The 18,763-nt window shown below is 38.0% G+C and overlaps 1 protein-coding gene across 1 annotated transcript in view; it reads right to left on the reverse strand.

The window, feature by feature from the left end:
- ERC2 (ELKS/RAB6-interacting/CAST family member 2) overlaps positions 1–18,763 on the reverse strand; it is a 1,102,519-nt gene that overhangs the window by 611,394 nt on the left and 472,362 nt on the right. The window contains exon 8 of the mRNA XM_090022087.1: positions 7,358–7,495. Coding sequence (XP_089878213.1) covers positions 7,358–7,495 — 138 coding nt within the window. The remainder of the gene's footprint in view (positions 1–7,357; positions 7,496–18,763) is intronic.

Consider the following 18,763-nt stretch of genomic DNA (forward strand, 5'->3'; position numbering starts at 1 on the left):
TCAGTACCAGCGGAGCTATAAAAAATGGGTAAATTTAAATAGTTGATTGTTTCATAATTCAATGTTGCCTAAAGTCTAAAAAAAAATTAAAATATGCCTAATTTGCTGAAAAATACAGGAACATTGGGAAATGATAACTTATTGACTATAGAGTACCTGTTATTTGTACACAAAACTTGACATTCCTTCAATCAGTTTTACTTCTGTGCAGATGTATGAGGGAGTGCTTGCTTCTCATCAGATTTAAGGGTGGATCCAGAGGGGTGCAGTAGTGTGGCTGTACACCAACCCTCATCCCCCAACTCCCACCCCTTTGGACTGGACATAACTGCAGTAGCCTCTGGGAACTTCTTGAAAGTCCCAAAAATACATAAGAATCCACCCTTCCCTCCATACTCAAAGGCATATCCAATCCCGACATATTCCCTCTTCTCCCCCAGCTGCCACTGCTACTTTTCTGTCTGTCCTGGGTGTAAGGGAAGCTTCAAAGCCACTCCATCTGGGCTGTGTGGGGACTGGACTCAGCTGGGAACAGTGATAGTGGCAGCAGCAGCCACAGGTTGGCGGTGGGTTCCCCACTTTACCCAGTCCCCTTTAAGCAGGCATGGCAAGGGGGAAACCCCACCACCCTATCACTGCTGCTGCTGTTCCCAGCTGAGCCTAGCCTCTGTGCAGCCCAACTGGAGCAGACGGGTGTGGCTTTGAAGCTTTCTTCTCCTCTGGGACACTTGGGAAAATAGCAGCAGCAGGCAAGAAAAGAGGGAGAGGGGAAGAGGCATGCCTCTGAGTAGGACGGGGGGGAGGGGGGTAGAATTCTTACCTGCTTTGGGGATTTCAAAAAAGTCCCCAGAGGTTCCAGTGGCATGGTCTGCCTGCACTGGTGTGTAGGGAGGAGGCTAAGAATAGAGGATGCAGCCGCCCCTGAAGTATGGGTAGCCATTCCCACACCTGCCTTTGCCAAATCCTAGATCTGTCCTTGATCAGATTTGACTTCAGAAGTCTTTAAAAGACAGAAAACTCCAGTGAAGTGGATCTATAAGGAAGCATATTGCATGAGTTATCAGTAAAATGTCAGGAAAAAGTTAATGAAGACTAAAAAAGGTATACTGGGATCCTAGAAATATTTTCTACGTTTATCACTAAATGCTAAGGGCATAAAGTAAAATTATTTTGTTTTAGGCATATTATGATTTTAAGTATGCATCAGTCTTTAACTAACACGTCCTCACTGAAATGGACAAAGTGGCAAAGCCACCTTGCCATTAAACACTATAGAAAAGCTGGAAAGGAAAACTGGCACTTCCAAAAGTTTATGTTATGTTTTTGCGAAGTACAATGTCTTTAAGTCTCAATAAAAGTCTAAATTTTGAACATAAACTTCTTGATGCACTCCTAAATAGGACAACTTGCAAACATTGACTAGGCATGGTAATTTGGCATAGCTGCCTTTGGACATATAAATCTAACGCAGGCATCAGTAGGCACAGAATCAGACACAAGAAACCGAAAGCCAGTTCACAGCCCTTTTAAATATGTATCTCTATATGTTAAAATCTGTCATATCGAATTGTGGCATCATGTTTGTTTGTTTTGTTTTGTCTTGTTTTTCCCTGAAACTTTCTGTGAGCATTTTTAGGCCAAAACTGGAGGTATTTCTAAAATGATCTCCTCTATTATTTCAACCACAGCTGACAGTCTGAAGCATGCATTAATCTAGGGAAGTCCTATGTCCTGTATTACGTAAGAGAGGGATGGACAAAATATGGCCTTCAGGCCGCATCCAGCACATTAGGTGCTTTCCATCCCATGGCACACACCAACAAATAGTATCCCACCCTGTGCTTTTGCCTACGAGGGTGGGAGTGAGGTGCTCACATATAGACATGCCCCCAACATACTCTATAGTGCTTTGCTCCCACCCTCATGGGCAGAATGGTCTGGCCTAGTCAGCAGGCAGTTTTAAGGCAGGGCTGCTGCTACCACCACTGCTACAACCACCCCTGGGGGACCTGCTCAGCTTTCCCAGAGTCCTGCACGCTCTGGACAGCAGGTAAGGAAGCAGTGGGACGAGGTGGAACTGCAGCTGGGTGGGAGCACAGAGTGTGGGGCTGAAGCTGGCAGCAGCACAGAGCCCATGCCCAGGGGGGCAGCGGCAGCACAGAGATTGGGTGGGCAGCATGTGGGTATGAGGGAGGACTGGGAGTGTGGGAAGCCCCCCCACACTCCCCATGGTGCGCAGCCTTGGCAGCAGCAGGTGGGAGTGCTCAGGGCACTCATGCCCTCAGCTGTTGGCATGCGGCTTGCACATTGCAGCAAGAAACACCGCCCCTACTGGGCTGTCTCTATCACCATCATTCTGTGCTGAGCATGCACAGCCCCACATTTGTGCAGCACAGGAGTGAAGTCCCACGTGCTGGACCTGGCTGCCTTCCCCACCCCTTGCTGCAGGAACTGTGCTGGGACCTGCCCGGCATGGCGCAGAGAAGGCAGCCAGCTCCAGTGCATGGGGTTTCCCTCCCATGCCGTGCAAGTGCAGAGGCTGCATGTAAACAGCAGGGAGTGCTGGCTGTAGAGAGGGCCTGGCTGGGCTGTGCCTCTTGCCACAATGTGCAATGCAGGCCAGAGTCATGCGCTGCCAGGCACCAGCACCAGGCACAAGCACCCTGAACAACCCCATGTGTTGCTGCACCATGAGGGGAGCGTTGAGGGGTTCCACAGACCCCTACCCTTGCTCACACTCCACAAATGCCATACATCCACACCTTACCCCCACAACCCCCCACATATACACAACCCCCCAACATACCTTATGCCAACACACACAGCCACACCCCCTCACAAACCTTCCCATACACCCATATACCCACACACAATATACAAGATCAAGAATTTATTTTTGACATGAAGCTGGGGAATGGGAGCCAGTGAGGACTCGGCTCTCATAGGAGCTCCCTGGGTGCCCAACGTGGGGCCCAGGGCCCAGAGAAAAGAACCCTCAACTCGAGGCCAATGGCTCCAGGAGGCCTGAGAAGGTATGGGGACCCAGAGGCCAGATCGACAGTCCCCAGAGGAAGGACCGTGAGTTACCAGAAGCCCAGGTCCTGCAGGGGAGGCACTCCCAGGCAAGGGACCCTGGGGGGGAATGGGCCTAGGGGTAGAAGGCCCTATCCTATTTGAGGGACCAAGTGGTTAGAACCCAGTCTAATATCTGGTATAGTTATGTTTCCTATTCAGTATCTATTGTTATTGTTGGTGTTATAAATAGTTGGGTGTATTAATTCTGTATAATGGGCTCTGTAAGGATGTATTTATTAGCTAACCCACTTGTGGTATAAACTTGCTAGATTGACTGTCCTGTGATCCACCCCTCTTCTGAACCTGAGGCACGGTCCTTACCTGAATGCCCTCCCTAGGGTCAACTTCCTCCAGCTAACAAACCTTTATATGTTTATTTGTATCTACATCTGTAATTATATCTCTCTTAAAGAGCTATATATATATATATATATGTTGATAACTCAAGAAATTGTATATAGTTAAGAAACTTTGGGCTTGGGCTAACTCTATAAAGGAAAGAGGGATCCATTCAAAATTCTGGCATCCCTCTCACAGCACCCCCCTCCTGCCTACCCGTCCCATCCCATTTGAGACTAGGGCACATCTTTGGGTGTACCTGGGTTACAAAAATGTTACCCTTTATGTAAAGCAGACAGCAAACCATTCTGCAACAAGTTTTCAGAAATACTCCAGCTCTAAGCTTTGTTCAGTTCGTTGTTAAATTGTCCCAGTTTAATCATATACAATAAATGAACCATATTTATGCTGCATAGATGGGGCATAAAAGGACTCCCTGTAATTTACCTAGTAGGTATTAAATGCTGACCACTACACACTGGGACTGTATCTTGCAGAATCGTGAGAATTTATAGGCACTATAGAATCTTTATAGAATCATTTATAGAATCTTTAGCACTGTATAACAGTTCATCAGGGATTAACCTTCTGCTTGGGAAATAAAACCTATTCTCTATGTGTGTAATTCTTATACTTTTAATTTATGGGATGAACATGTTTTAGTTATAAAGGTTTTCAAGGGAACCCCTTATTTGGTACAAATAATTTTCCTAAATGAACAAAATTACAAGTCACTTTTGGGAAGTGACAAATCCACTTTTTGGGGGATTATCTTAATATTGAAACATTACCTACTGTTTTTAGGGGTTAGAGAGCACAGATTTGAGCTATAGAAGGGATTATGATCACATTTCCTACTATAGCCTTAGACAGTTCTGAGATATATGCTTCAGGAACAGTAACATTCCTGCCAATAATACATTCTTCATGGACATAGTAAAATCACCAGCAATGATACAGAAAAAGCAGAAATGTTTAATAAGCACTTATTGCTTTTAAAGAAGCTAGATAATATAGTGATACTGCATAATGATGATAATTTCACTGGCAATGAATTATAATCTATTAAAATTAAATTATAAATTCAAATAAATGCAACTATATTGACATCATACTTTTAAAATCCTATGAAATGTTTGACTCAGTATGTACAATGATCAATGAAAATAGTGCTGAGCTAAATTCATATGGCACATATTAAATTAAAAACTAGTTAAATGAAATACTCAAAAGACATCAATGTGGATTTTACTGGCTGGGTCCTATGGAAAACCTATTTGTAGCAAAACTTAAATAACATTTTTATCAATGTTCAGAAAAAATATTCAAATCTTAGTTGACAAAGTTGTAAAGGTCAAAAAGATTAATGGCATGGCAATTTGACATGAGAAAAAGTCACTTCTAGAATAGTCTGGAAAGTTGAACCCAGTAATACATGAGTTTTGATATATACAGATATCATCTTTATTGACTTAAACTGACTTTTCAAGTTGGTGAACTCCAACCCTGTAGTTTGAATTAGAGAAATCCATCAGAATCATCCTAACTTGTACAATGTTACAGCACCAGTAATGTGTATATCTCATGTCTGGAGTTAAATGCCTGTTGTTTGACAGCCTTTAGTACTGGATGGTATGCCAGATATAGGAAGGAAATAACACTACAGAATCAGAGCAAGGAGATAAGATTATCATGAAAATTGTGCAAGAAACAGGACAACTGGACCTGGAGTATTGTACACAATAAAGAGGATTGCCCTAGGATGAAAAGAGTACTCAGGTCTGTATAAAGTTTGTTAGCCATTTTTTGCCACAACTTCACATGGCCAGTTCATGTTCAGTTTCAGTAACATTTCAGAGTCACTTCTTTCCAAGATGTAGAGCCCTCACCCTGAAAATTTGGCCTAAATAAATACATACGGTTATTTCCAAAATTACTTAAATGACTAACTTCCACCTGGGATATTTGTCTAGTCATGTTTGAATACCCAAGTAAGGGCTTTTCTGCATTTGTAGGTGCCTAAATACCTTTAAAATTCTGGCCTATACAGATATCTATAGGGAAAAAGAATGTTCCTGTACAGGTCTAAAGGTGTATATAAAACAGTGTCTCTGAAAGTGACTCTGTGTCCAAGTGTCCTGTTTCTTGCACAATTCTCATGATAAACTTATCCCTTTGCTCTGATCCTGAAACATTTTTTCCTTCCACCATCCAGTACAAAATGCTCTCAAACAACAGACATTTAACTCTAAACATGAGACATAAACATTAATGGTGCTATAACACTGCACAGGTTAGGATGATTCTGATGGATTTCTCCAATTCAAACGACAGGGTTGGAGTCCACCAATTTGCAAAGACAACAAAAATAAGTCAAGAAAGCTGAAGAGCAAAGGACAAAGCCATTATTCAAAGTTTTTAAAGAAAGTCCGGCATGATGGATTTTAGACCTTTGTATTATGCTTGTTAGGGTATATCTTCAGTTGGTGTAAATCAGCATAATATCATTGATCAGGAACACGAAATACCATATTTACTTGATTCCAAGACAAGGTTTTTCTATTTACTTGATTCCAAGGCAAGGGTTTTCCTTCAATTAACATGGGGGGAAGCCCCTCATCTTGAAATCAATTACAAAATGACAAGGGGAAGGCTGCTGCTGTGGCTCTGGCTCCAGTTCCAAGCCTGGGTGAGGGCCAGAGTCAAACCTGCTGCCTGTGTCCCACTACTCCTCCCCTATAGCCTTGGACTCCTGCCTTCCTGTCTTCTCCCTTGCTCCCCCTACCCCATCTCCCTTCTGCTCTTTCCTCCTTACCTTTGGTTCAGCACTGCCAGGCTCCTTCCCTGCTGGGGCACAGAGGATGGCCCCAGCCAGGAGCTATAACAGCAGTGCAGAGTCAGCACCATGGCTACAGGGTGGGGCTAAGGCCTTGCTTTGTGCCCCAGGCTGCAGCAGGGATGGAGCCCGCTGGTGCCAGAGCAAAGGTAAAGAGGGAGAGGGAGGGAGCAGGATGAAGCTTGAAGGGAGATATGGGGGATGGCAGGGCAGGGACCCTAGGTTGCAGGTGTTGGGGGCAGAAGTGGCTTAGAGGGAGGTAGAAAGGAAAGTGGGGGCAGGGGCCTGAAGCAAGGTTGTCTCTGGACAAGAGAGAGAACTTCATCTTTAATCATCTTTTGTCAGTTAGTTCATAAATGCAAAACTTAGGAACAATTTATAAGAAAGAGTAAATATGCTAGCGTGTGTAGAGTAAAAAACCAAGGTTAGCAGGGGAAGCTGCTGCCCCTGAGTACATACAAAGTTTTACCTGTGTAAATACGTTAAACCTTCTGAGAAAACTGTCTAGATAGACTAAGTACAGTATAATCAAAAGAAACAATAAAGGGAATGTGAATAGAAACAAAAAATCATGCCACTGTGTTTGATTTGTAATGCTGTTTTACTATATTTTGTATATTTAACATGGGAAATACCATTAGAAGATCAAATACTACAAAATAATAAATATTTTATATACTTGTGTTCTCCCTGCATAATTATAAGGTAAATACTACTAAAATATAAATACTGCAAAAGATTACACTTGTGCTTAAACTTTAAATACACAGGTCATCCCATTGAGCTCAAATATGTGAGCTGTCCCAAAAACCTGTGTTTTAGAAGTTAACTCAAAATGGAATCCTGATGCCGCTAAAGTCAATGGAAATTTTTCTACCAATTTTATTGGGTCAGGTCCTTTATCTTGTGTGTTCCAATATTAGCAAGTTAGTGGCATAAACCTCCAAGTTAACTCCAATTATTTTACATGCCAATTCTGTAACCTTACACAAACTTTCTTCTCTGCATTTGGTACTAGATAAGTTTAAGGAACCATCTTTTCTAGACGCACTTCACCCATGTCACTGAGGTGCACCATATAACATTGAGTTACAAGCTAAACATTACCTTCTCTGACAGAGCTTCTTCTAATGTTGCTAGCGCTGTGTCTGTGTTACTGGAATCTGTCTGCAATGATTTCACTCTGTCTTTTAGATTGGTTAGTTGTTTGTCTTTATCCCTAAGTTGTTCCTGTAGATTTTCAATCTGAAAATAAAAACAGATCACAGTAGTCATCAATATTGTCTTATCATTCAAGTAGGGGAGTGGGCCATAAGCCCTTTTAAATTATCTGAATGTGCATGTTTATGATGTATCTCTCAGTTTAAACACTTAATTTAATATTAATAGTTGCATTAAAAATGCTGCATTATTCCAATAAAGTGGAGATGCAGATCTTCCATTTCAGCTCCATCATCATTCTTCAATGTCCAATCCATGTAAAGCTAATGTATTTAGCTCTATCCTTCTTAGGAAATACTGGGAAGAATGAGGATGTAGGGTCTGTTTGAATACAACAGGAAAGGGGGAAAAGAAGAGGCAAAGTGTCTCCAGGATTGACGAGAGGGAAGGTGACTTAAACTTATCTATCCAACACTTCCCTCAATGACATGCAATCTTGACATCATTTTCCATTTATTCTATCTAGATGAGGTTCATATATTGGATGGTACCCACTAATAGCTATAGTGTTTGTCCCAGTGGGTGCTCCAACATGCTATAAAAGCCTTGTCTCTGTGTACCCGTATTCAATGTGGTATTCACACAGTGTTGACTGAAGAGACATTTGCACAGGAGACTGAGTGGAGAGAGCACCAATTGGCCAAGGGAGCCACATCTGTGTACCTATATATATTTCCAATCATGCTCTCTGTGACTGTGATCTATTATGTACCCCATAGAAGAATTTACAACTACATGTGAGGTGTGGTTTATCTAAAATGTGTCACTGTTTAAACTGGGCGGTCCAGTGTCCCACCCTTAACCGCCAGTTTGCTAGCATGAAAGTATTCTTATTGATAGGTAAAACTTTTTGCATAATATTTAAAGCAAATATATAGTAACAACATATGAAAGACCAACTATGAGGAAAACTTATTTGTGTAATGTATCAGAATATCTCCATTTCCGTATAGGCATTGTGAAACACACTCAGTTCTCAGTGCCTACGAAGCTCCCATTGTTGTCAAAGGGAGTCATGCCCACAGAAATATGGCAGGAACTGAGTATGAAATCATGTGCCAAATCTTCTGTGCGCTTAATAAATCCTATGCCATAAAATATTTTTGTAGGTAACTGATTTAAAAGTAACTGCATGTAAAGCTCTTTATATTATCAACAGCAGCCTCTTAATAAGAAGAGCCTGTGACATGGATCAAGTTGAACAAGTCTGAAACATCACATTTGGCAAATAAACGATGTACTGGCAGCAAACCAACCACTTTTATCCATTATCTATAGCCTGAGAACAAACAAGTTAAATTGCAGATTATGACTCTTGAACATTACTGGCAGCATGGGTATTCTCCTGGGGATTATGTTACTTTATCATTTATAGCATTATTTTATTTCTCTCACTTTATTTCATGTACTTCTTATCTTAAAAAGAAAAAAAAGCCCGCTACCCCACCAACTCTGTATAAGCAATTTATTCATTTTCAAAATTTTAAAATATCAAGGAGGCAAAGTAATACAACTTTCAGACATGTGCATTTAAAACATGTCTGTTCCAAAGAACTGTTGTAAAGGAATCACTTATAAATAGCAATTAATTAAGGGAGAGAATTGAAAAAACCCAGAGAAGATAAATTTTATGAACAGGCAAAATGATGCAGAACATGCAAACATGCACTAAAATAAAAAATGTACCAGTAGGCATGAATCCTAAATCATAACGGGTTATATCATAATAACTGGAATATGCATGAACCTGTATAGAAGCTTGCAATGTTCTGACTCTTGAATTCATAGTCTAGGAGAATATGTGTCACATTATTCACTTAAATATTTCTTTGCATGTCTCATGCAGACCTTCCCTCGTTATGACAATTAATTCTAATTCTCTTATCAAATCCTCTCTGGGAGTTAGAATCAGGAATTCTAGGTTATAACCCCAACTCTAAAAATGACTCTGAGACCTTAAGAAGGCCACTTTACCTAATCTGCTTCAGTACAGCTGCTATATAAAACTGGTATAAAAAAGAGTAAAAGCTTATCTTTGTGAATTTTTTCAAATGACAGGAAACCTTCAGAAAAGTATGCCTTTAGATAATGTGATTATAGCGACACACAAAATAGTCAGAAAAATGTTACCCCAGAACAAGACAAGTTCCATACACTGATCTCGGAACTGAATTTCATCTGTAACATGGAGGTCAGATAATTTAAGAAATAAATTATCACCTATGGTGATATTATGACATTATAAAGGACAAAGGAAAACATACCAATGGTTCATCACCTATAAAATATACATACAGCCATACATGCAAAAGCAGCAGCTTTACTTTTCTGGCTGTTGTCCAGGTCAGACCACCATACAACAATTAAAATAAGAAATGTGACATACTTATGTCAAAACTAGATTAATGAAGACACCTCCATTTGTGCAACTGATCCTGTAATAGCAGAACCCTTTGTCATGTTTCTTCATTGTTATCATTTTATGTCTGCATGCATTAATCCCAAAAATACACATGCAGAAGGTAGATATCAATGTATTTATGGCAAAGTTCACTAGCTAATTAAGATTTAGCTTAGTGGCCATTATTAGCACCTGGCCATTGTTCAGCCAAGTAGCAGCCACCAGGTAGCATTGGCTGTTAGTATGGATTACAGGGAACTTAATAAAGAAGCTGTCCAGGACCTTTATCCTCTTCTTCTCCTAGATGAAGTACAGAGCTATTTGGCTGGTAGAAAGTTAAACATGCAGCAGTGTTAATGGTTAAACAACTACATCTTTATGTTCATACAACTTTATGCATACAGATACTGTCACTTAAGCCTACATGCCACAGAAAAAATCCCCCCGCCACCTCAAGTGTATCTCTTTGATCTACCCTTTCTTAAATATAAACAAATAGTTTAGGTACTTCATTCACTTTCACACTAAAGTGTCTCCAAGATTTTTACCACTTAACCTTTCCAGGCAGTTTTATAAAACACTTTTTTTTCCCTTAATACATTATAGATTTGACTGGCCAAGCAACTGCCACAGATTTCCTGTCACCAAGTTACTACTGAATGTACATAAAGCCTAGAGTTTGTGGATCATTTCATGGCTATTTAAAGTCTTTATAACTAGAGTCCTATAAACTGTTGAAAAGAACTGCATAATTCTAAATAAATAGATATCCTTAGTGTTATAATGCTTTATTACAGTCTTCTAGTGGTCCCAATAGACTACTTATACAGAACAAAAAAGATAGCTCTTTTCTAGCCTTTTATAGATGGCGTAAAATCCTATAACATTAAGGCTCAGCAGCAGTAAAGCAAATAAAACTGAACATGGGAGCCTGTCAATCAGAGAAATGTGTTATAACATTTTGTAAAACAACTTCTGAGATGCTTAAGCAAACATTGGTTTAAAGTAATGTATTAATCACATTACCTGTGCCCTCCCATTTTTAATAGGGAGCAATTTTTTTAACCTCCCATATGACATTTATTCAGGACCTGGAAATCTGGCAAAAACATTGAATATGATCAAAACTGCAAACACAATGATCCAGTGAGGCCTTAACCAAGGAACTGCTCCTCTCACATAATTGCAAATCAACCTCAGGGATGGTCAGCCTGTTCCACATTAATCACTAAGGTCTAGCACACAGATTAATGCAGCTGCTCCTACATCATCTCTCATTAATTTAACGTTAATCTGGAAAATGTGCATTAAATATGGTATTCAAAATCAATTCAGGTGGAAGGTACCAAATAGACCAGTGTTCCAGTTCTTATACGAAAAATATTACCTGTCATGTAGAGCACATTTCAGTCCTCCTTCAGCAAAATTCCTACTTGTTCCAGTCAGCTTTCCTACTTAAAAACCACAGGGTTAAAATCTTCTCTATTCAGGAAATCTTCTCTATTCATGACAGCACTTAAGCATATGCTTAAAGTTAAGCAAATATTTCATGGTTGTTCTTAATCAGGACCTGACTGCTTACTTTGACAAACTTCAGCAGCTGCACAGAGTAGACCACATCCTGTTTCTGCTGAAATCATCAGAGATTTTGCCATTCATATTACATAATTGTGCCATACTTCACACATGGAAAACAATCTTTATCTAAAACACCTCAAAGACTTCAATGGAAGCAGAATTAGGCCATTACTACTGTAACAGCTGAATGGGATTTAGAGATTTTATTATGAACCTGAAACCAGGTCACCTCATTGTGTAACTCTACCTAGTTCAAAAGTTTATCAGAAGAAATTTGGTCCAAGGCAAAAAACAATTTAAGTTATCATAACAAATTTTGGTATTGGGACAAACCTTGATATTAAAAAAAAAATCTGAAAGTATATATTTTAAGGGGGGGAAAACAATCAGTCTATGGAAGATATTACTGAGTTATCATTACCAAGAACAGATTGTAATAATTAAATCTAAATGGAAATAGTGGGAGGTGGGGGGTGCTGACTTGTTTTCAGAGAGATATATATATACATATATACACTAGTATGACTGGGGGTGGTAACCAGGGTGCCAATGCCAGGTTCTGACTTAAGGGTGTGCCACTTCCCTTGGCAGTCCAGTTGTGAACTATATCCCATGCCTCACCATCGTCTAGGTGCAGAACTGCCCAGTTACACCTCTGCAGAAATATGTTCCATTCTGAAGGATGGCTAGGTCAATATGTCAAACAGTACTGTTCCAATATTCTACCATAGCTCAAACTTCTACCTCCCAAGATACAAAAAATTATTGCTCTGGGAAAGAGACCCTGACTTGCATTGGTTTTATGGAAGGAGCATTTTGTGCGCTCCACATATTTTCATCATTAGCAATAGAACTGATGAGAAAATTCCAATTTTGATGTGCAGATATATAAATATGCCTGATAAAAATAGGGAAAATTTTGCCCTGATTGACCCTTAGTGTCTTGAAATGTCAGGGTTAAAACTGAAGTCTCTACAAGCTTCCTTGCTTTTGAGTATTACTGGATCACTAACCTCCCCAAGGAAACCGAAAGGAATCTGTATGTAGAAAAGGTACTGGAAAGATATTATGTAGGACAGCTCACTGCTATAAACGATCTCCAGTAATATTTTTGCTCATGTGTACATTTTATATAGATACAGAAATAGGATATGTGTGTTAATGAGTTAATAACTTTTTATTTTATGGCATGTGTATTAGTCACATCCAAGATTACATTAACTGGTACTCATAGGACTGCACATCATGTTTCTTTACTTTCAAACAAGTATTAATGATTCTAACAACTACCTCATGACACCCTGTGGAACACTTAAGTTATTGCACATTTCAGCTTCATCAAGCTACGTTCTCAAACAGAGAGGGAAAAAGCAGAAGAGTGTTTCCAAAAACACAATCAATATTCAAAGTTGGGATCTGTTCTGTTATTATCCACAGCCTGACCTACCCATTCTAGGCACCTTAAATTAAAGCACTTACTTCCTATGCACATTGCTCATCTGAATTCCAAAATATTTACACGATTACCTTCCTCTTAAAACTAATTTTAAAATACAATTAAAGCCTTAACCAAGAATACATGTTCTAAAGTACTACCGCATTTCACAAAATTCGCCCTTCAGAGGTAAAGAGAATAGGCAGCAAATTAAAAACATTCCTATTGAAACACAACTGTTTTAAAATAAATCATTCAATGTATGGCCCACAGGTAAAGTAAGCAGCACAAGGAATGGTTAGATTATTCCTTCTACTTACACTGGATTAAATGGGTGTATATGAAAGAAGATTCAGGTCCAAGGACAGACCCTTTCTTTCAGAGGATGGACAATACTGGCTGAATAATGATCTGTCAGTGTGTACAAGACGCTATGGTTACCTAACCCTGAACAGAACTCTCCGTAAGATTAGAGAAGGCAATGGGGTTTAGTATTCTTTAAAATTAAACACTTACAACATAATAAAGTCTTTAATTCTTCTCAGGCTTTTAAGACTGAGAATGCTATGGTTATCTCACATTTTTAGAGAGAGAAGGATATGGGTGTTACACACAGAAAAAAACAGAGGAAAATTATTTCATTATTTAAACTTCTCATGCTATGACTGATTTTTGTGAACAGTCAAAAGCTTTCTAAACCTTGATTTATAACAAGTATTCTTAAATATTTTTTCATAGGTATAGCAAGGACTTTTTTAAAATCAGAAGTTAGCATTCAGCCGAGTTGAGGTGGTGATTTTATTTCTGACTTGTACAAAGTTGGCATGGTAGGATGTGCATTACCATCAAGATTGGACAGCATATAGCCTCCACCTACCTTAGCTGTAGTGATATCATTCCATTAGCTCTATAAAAATAAATGCATCTACTCCCAATATTTAAATACATATGTGCATTTTACTAATTTTAAAAGAGCAGTATTCCCATTAGAAAAAGCATTATATGCTTTCAGCTAAAAGTCTTTTCTATTGGCCATCCTGTCAGTAAACTGCAAGTGCTAATCTTGTCACTTTTTCTGGGGACTGTCTCAGGAATGCTTCTTAAACACTCAAGGGATTAAATCAAACCTCACCTGCAGACAGGCTTTTTAATTCTACAGAAATCTAAGAGTCCCAAAGAAAATTACTTTCATTATCTAAATTAAAGCCAAGATATTGTATGTTGGAATCTGCAACGAAATAATAAATCAAAGAAAACATTTTTCTTTAAAATAATTTGCCCTTTAAAAATATGTATGAAGGTGTTATACAAGAGAGAATTTTTCATAGATTTTCCCCAAGGCCTTCTTTTAAAACTTCTAAATCTTTGCTAAAGTAATTAATATAGCCTAATATATTTTCCACTTGGATTTGGATCTGTTGGGCTTTAAAAGACTGAAACAACAAATATTAGGTAATACAGATTCTTGGAGTTTGTTTGACTCTTCTTAGTTTCTCTAGATCCAATTCAGTTTCTGAAATTTGTATCACATTATGCCAGGAATCATGCATGTTCCAGCAAAGTAAATTTTAAAAAATGTAAGATTAGTTTAATTTAAGTTTAATAGCAAAACCCAAAAACAAACAGAACTTGTGGTCATGAAATCTTTTCATTATTTAGTAAAAATTGAAGAAACCAAATTCCAAGCAGCATGTTGCAAATTTTATAACATTCTAATGAAAACAGTGAACGTTGAACAGAGCTTGAGAAAGATTTAAGGAAAACAATATTTGCACAATAGAAAAGATATTCCTAGAAGCAAGCAGAATTTCAGGGTCCCCTCCTCCCATCGTCGATATGCTCTGTTCTACAAGGCGTGTTTTTGTTGTTTTGAATGTTAATACTGAGAATTTTAAACCTCAACATTCATTCTCCAGCCTTTACTCCTTCCCACAGAAACACTTGTACATATAGAAGAATAGAAAAATCAACTACTATGCTGAAAAGTGAGCAGTAAAAGTAGTCCAAATGCAAATACCCAACATGGCTATTTACACACAATTTATTTTTTATTGGTTAGTATGACTCATGGTAAATGTTCTGTTTCATACAGTAAATGGTCCATTGCAGACACATCTCAACCTATTGCCAAATCTGATACCAGCAAAAAAATAGCTTTGAGTAGTCTAGCACAATGGAGGCATTTAAAGCTACAGAGCTGTACTAACATCTGTGCATTCTACAGCTTAAAAAAATACTGTAATAATGTTCTTAATTAGCATTTTCATTTAGAATTAAAGATTTCTCTCAAAAAAATTGGGGGTTAAGGTTTTTTTCTCTTCACCAAAACATATTGAAATAATATTGCTACCTGTAAGGGAAATGGGCTAGTTTTTGGAAAGCACCATTTGATTTATAGCCAAAAGTGTTTCTCAGAATGAGGCAGTCATCGAGTATAAAATCAGTCAGAAAATATTTTAAATATTGTATTAATATATTTTATGGTAACTATTTTACATCCTGATCTAGCAATAAGAAAAATCAGTTCACCTCCACAACCCTCCCTTAGTTTTCATGTCATAAATGTTACATTTTTATTCCATTTGATTAGGGGTTTCATTAACAACATGTTTTCATCATGCACATCTTCTTTTGTTTGACATTTCATACTTGTCTAAAACACAGAAACATACAGACACATTTCTAATGCAAATTTATATATATTTAAAATAGTCAAAATATATACATAAAACAATTCAGTAACAACATTAAAATTAATTAGAAAAATATAGTCAAATACAGGATATTTCTTAGAAAACTGAAAGATGCTATTTACAAAGTAATATTTAAAAAGTATATTTTCCTGCTTGCAATTACATGTGAGAATTCATCTTTTACTATTCTTATGTCTTTATCTAGGTACTAAGAAAATGGTCTTTACATTTTTTCAAAGTGTGCTAGGACTTTCTTGAATTTTGTATGAATTTTAATAATGACTATAGTTTTTGATCCATTCATTTATGGAGGGAAGATTTTTGTCCTTCTCATGCCAGCACTTTGCTAATAAGCAAGAACATTTTCTATACATTTATGAGATTATTTTTAACGACATGGTGTCTCCGGCAAAGCTATCATAGGGCCCAAAGGGATGCTTTACCCTTAGAGTTCCTCCAGTCCTTTCCATTGAAGACCCCACCAGAATGTCAGTGTTTTAAGGCTCTCCAGGATTATGTAGAAGTATCAATTCTACCATGTCAATAGAAGTATGAATTACTAAAAGCAAATCAGTTAAATTCAGAGAGTTCACTGCAATCCATTTCATCCTATAGTCCAATTTGTCTCCTTCTAACGAACATTTATATAAGGAAAATCTGACAGAACCTGATACAGTTGTCAGGCAACTATTAGGTGAGATTATGGAAGAGGTCGAGTAGACAGGGACATGGACCTCTCAGCTGAGGAGATCCTAAGGATCTGAAGGGAGCTAAAGATCAAAACCAATGGAAGCAAGAGACATTCACAGAGCAGATGTGCCCTCTGAATGGTTTTGTTGTCCCTAACTTCCTTAGACACCACAGTTTTCTCTCATGTAGTTTTAGTATTGCAAAACATGCTGTGCCAAGTATTAACCCTCATGTTAACCTGAGGACAAGAGACAACAAAAAGGCAAGAAAGGACAAGAAACAAAGAAATGCCCACACTTATTCTCTTGCTTCTTTTTATGGTACTAATACGTTTAAATATCAGAAAAAGCACAATATTGCTACCAAGAAAACATAATGTATTTACATTAAAAATTCTTTTCTCAGACATCTCAATTATGTATAAAAAGATAGGACGACTCATAAAGGTGATCAAAAAATTCTGACTATTTTTTGGGGGTAATTTTTGACTTCTTTAACTATTTTCTTTAAGAGACTTAGTAATTTGGAAAAATGACAGTTTTGAAATCATTACGTTATAGCCCACTTTTAGCCGATTCATCTTTTATCTTCATCCACCCTTCCCCTCATCTTATTCTTTGCCACCGTTATTGGTTGCACCTTGTCTTTAATTAAGCTCTAAATTCTCAGGGTATAGAAAATGTGAACCTTTGAGTTTGTGCCAGTCCCTAAGCAACATGTGGCCCCATTAGTGAGAGACAGCTATCAGCATGTATAGTTCAAAGGAAAAAGGTAATGTGATGTTTATGACTGACCCTATCTTATAAGGTTGAATAAGCAAAGAAAAGATGAAAGCAGTGACTCAGTATTGTTCTTTTACACATACAAATGCTATATAGTCTGCTTAAGTACAAGACTGATATAAGATTAGGACTCAGCATAAAGCTTAGAACAAAGTAATAGCCAAGGGGACAGATTTTGCTTTGGTTACATACATAGCAACCCACTGTCTTAAATGAGTTGTATTTTCTCTCTTCAGGAATATGAAAAAGTTGTATTAGTTGCTATGTACAAAAGAAAGAATTATAAGAAAAGGAATTTTCACTAAATACATCATTCTGTATATGTAAAGTGTGACACCCTTAAGGACAAGAAGATTGAGCCAGAGAGAACTTTTCCTTTTGAGTGATCACTGGGCAGAATTTCATTTTCAAGTACATTAAACAGCCATTTAGCAAAGATGCATAACCTGTCTCCTATTTGTTTAAGCACTCAGTATTTTCTAAGTTCTAACTATGGCTGCTCTCTCCATATTCACTTCTAGCAAAAGAAATCTATTTCTGCATTTCAAACTAACATACCATAAAGCTTAGTTTAAGGGTCTTTAAACATTGGTGCTTTCAGCTCAATCTCCTACACAATTAATCTTCATTTGTTTAGTGTCCGTTGTTGAAAAAATACTGTGTAGCCCCTTCTGTATATGACTTACATGTTAACCTTTTATTGAATTTAATTATAGATCACCCACGTGTACATGTTCCTGTACCGGCATAAGAATAATGCAGACTATTATGCTGTCCCAAATAGCTTGCTTTTTGGAATGTTTTACAATGTAGAACAATACAGTAATGAACAAACACTGTCACTAGCTGCCACTGAAAGTTTATTAGAACAAATGAAACTTGGTATAGAGGGAATGATTTTTTTTTCTAGGAAATAGTTTATTGGACAAGAAATTCCATTCTAGTCTTACAAAGCAATTCACAAATTCAACCCAAATTCACCCCATAGCTTCAGCTAAAATTATTTTTGCTACTGTTGCTCACAAATATTTATCCAATAGTTTAGTGGTTCAGGAACTCACCCAGCAGGAACTCATCTAGGATGATAGACCCAAGTTCAATGTCCAACTTGATTTGAACCTCAATCTCCCACTTTCCAAGGGAATGTTCTAATCATGCAGCTAGAGGGTATTCTGGGACATTGTACTCACTAGGCATGTCTCCATGAGATGCTAACTGCGCAGTAGCTTAATAATATTGTGTAGTAGTGCATAACAGCATGAACAGTGCTAATACACTACTGCACAGTATTATTAGACTACCATGCAGTAGCGTCACTAAAAAGGCATGTGCTGGTGCTACTGCACAGTAATGTCAGTTACTGCACAGTAATTTAGTACTTGATGATACAAGTACTCAATTTAATGCAAGTACTCAATTTAATACTCATTAATTCAACTACTGTGAATTAATGAACACGTAGACGTGCCTACTCTCTCCTCTTGATATTGTTCTGTTGTGAATAAAAAAACAATTGCTGAAGAAGAGACTAGAACCTACATACCTAGAACCTCCTTACCACTGTAACCACCAGTATGACAGTCACTTTTACTCTTTGCTTCAATGAGTATTTATTTTATACAAAGTGGATTGGTTAAAAGGAGTGACTAGGAGTATCCCGGAAAACTGTATACCTATTGATTAGATTTTGAATCACATACTTCCTTTGAGTCA

Source organism: Crocodylus siamensis, chromosome 11 (assembly GCF_052110815.1).
Source record: "Crocodylus siamensis isolate JL-2025a chromosome 11, ASM5211081v1, whole genome shotgun sequence".
Classification (NCBI taxonomy): Eukaryota; Metazoa; Chordata; order Crocodylia; family Crocodylidae; genus Crocodylus; species Crocodylus siamensis.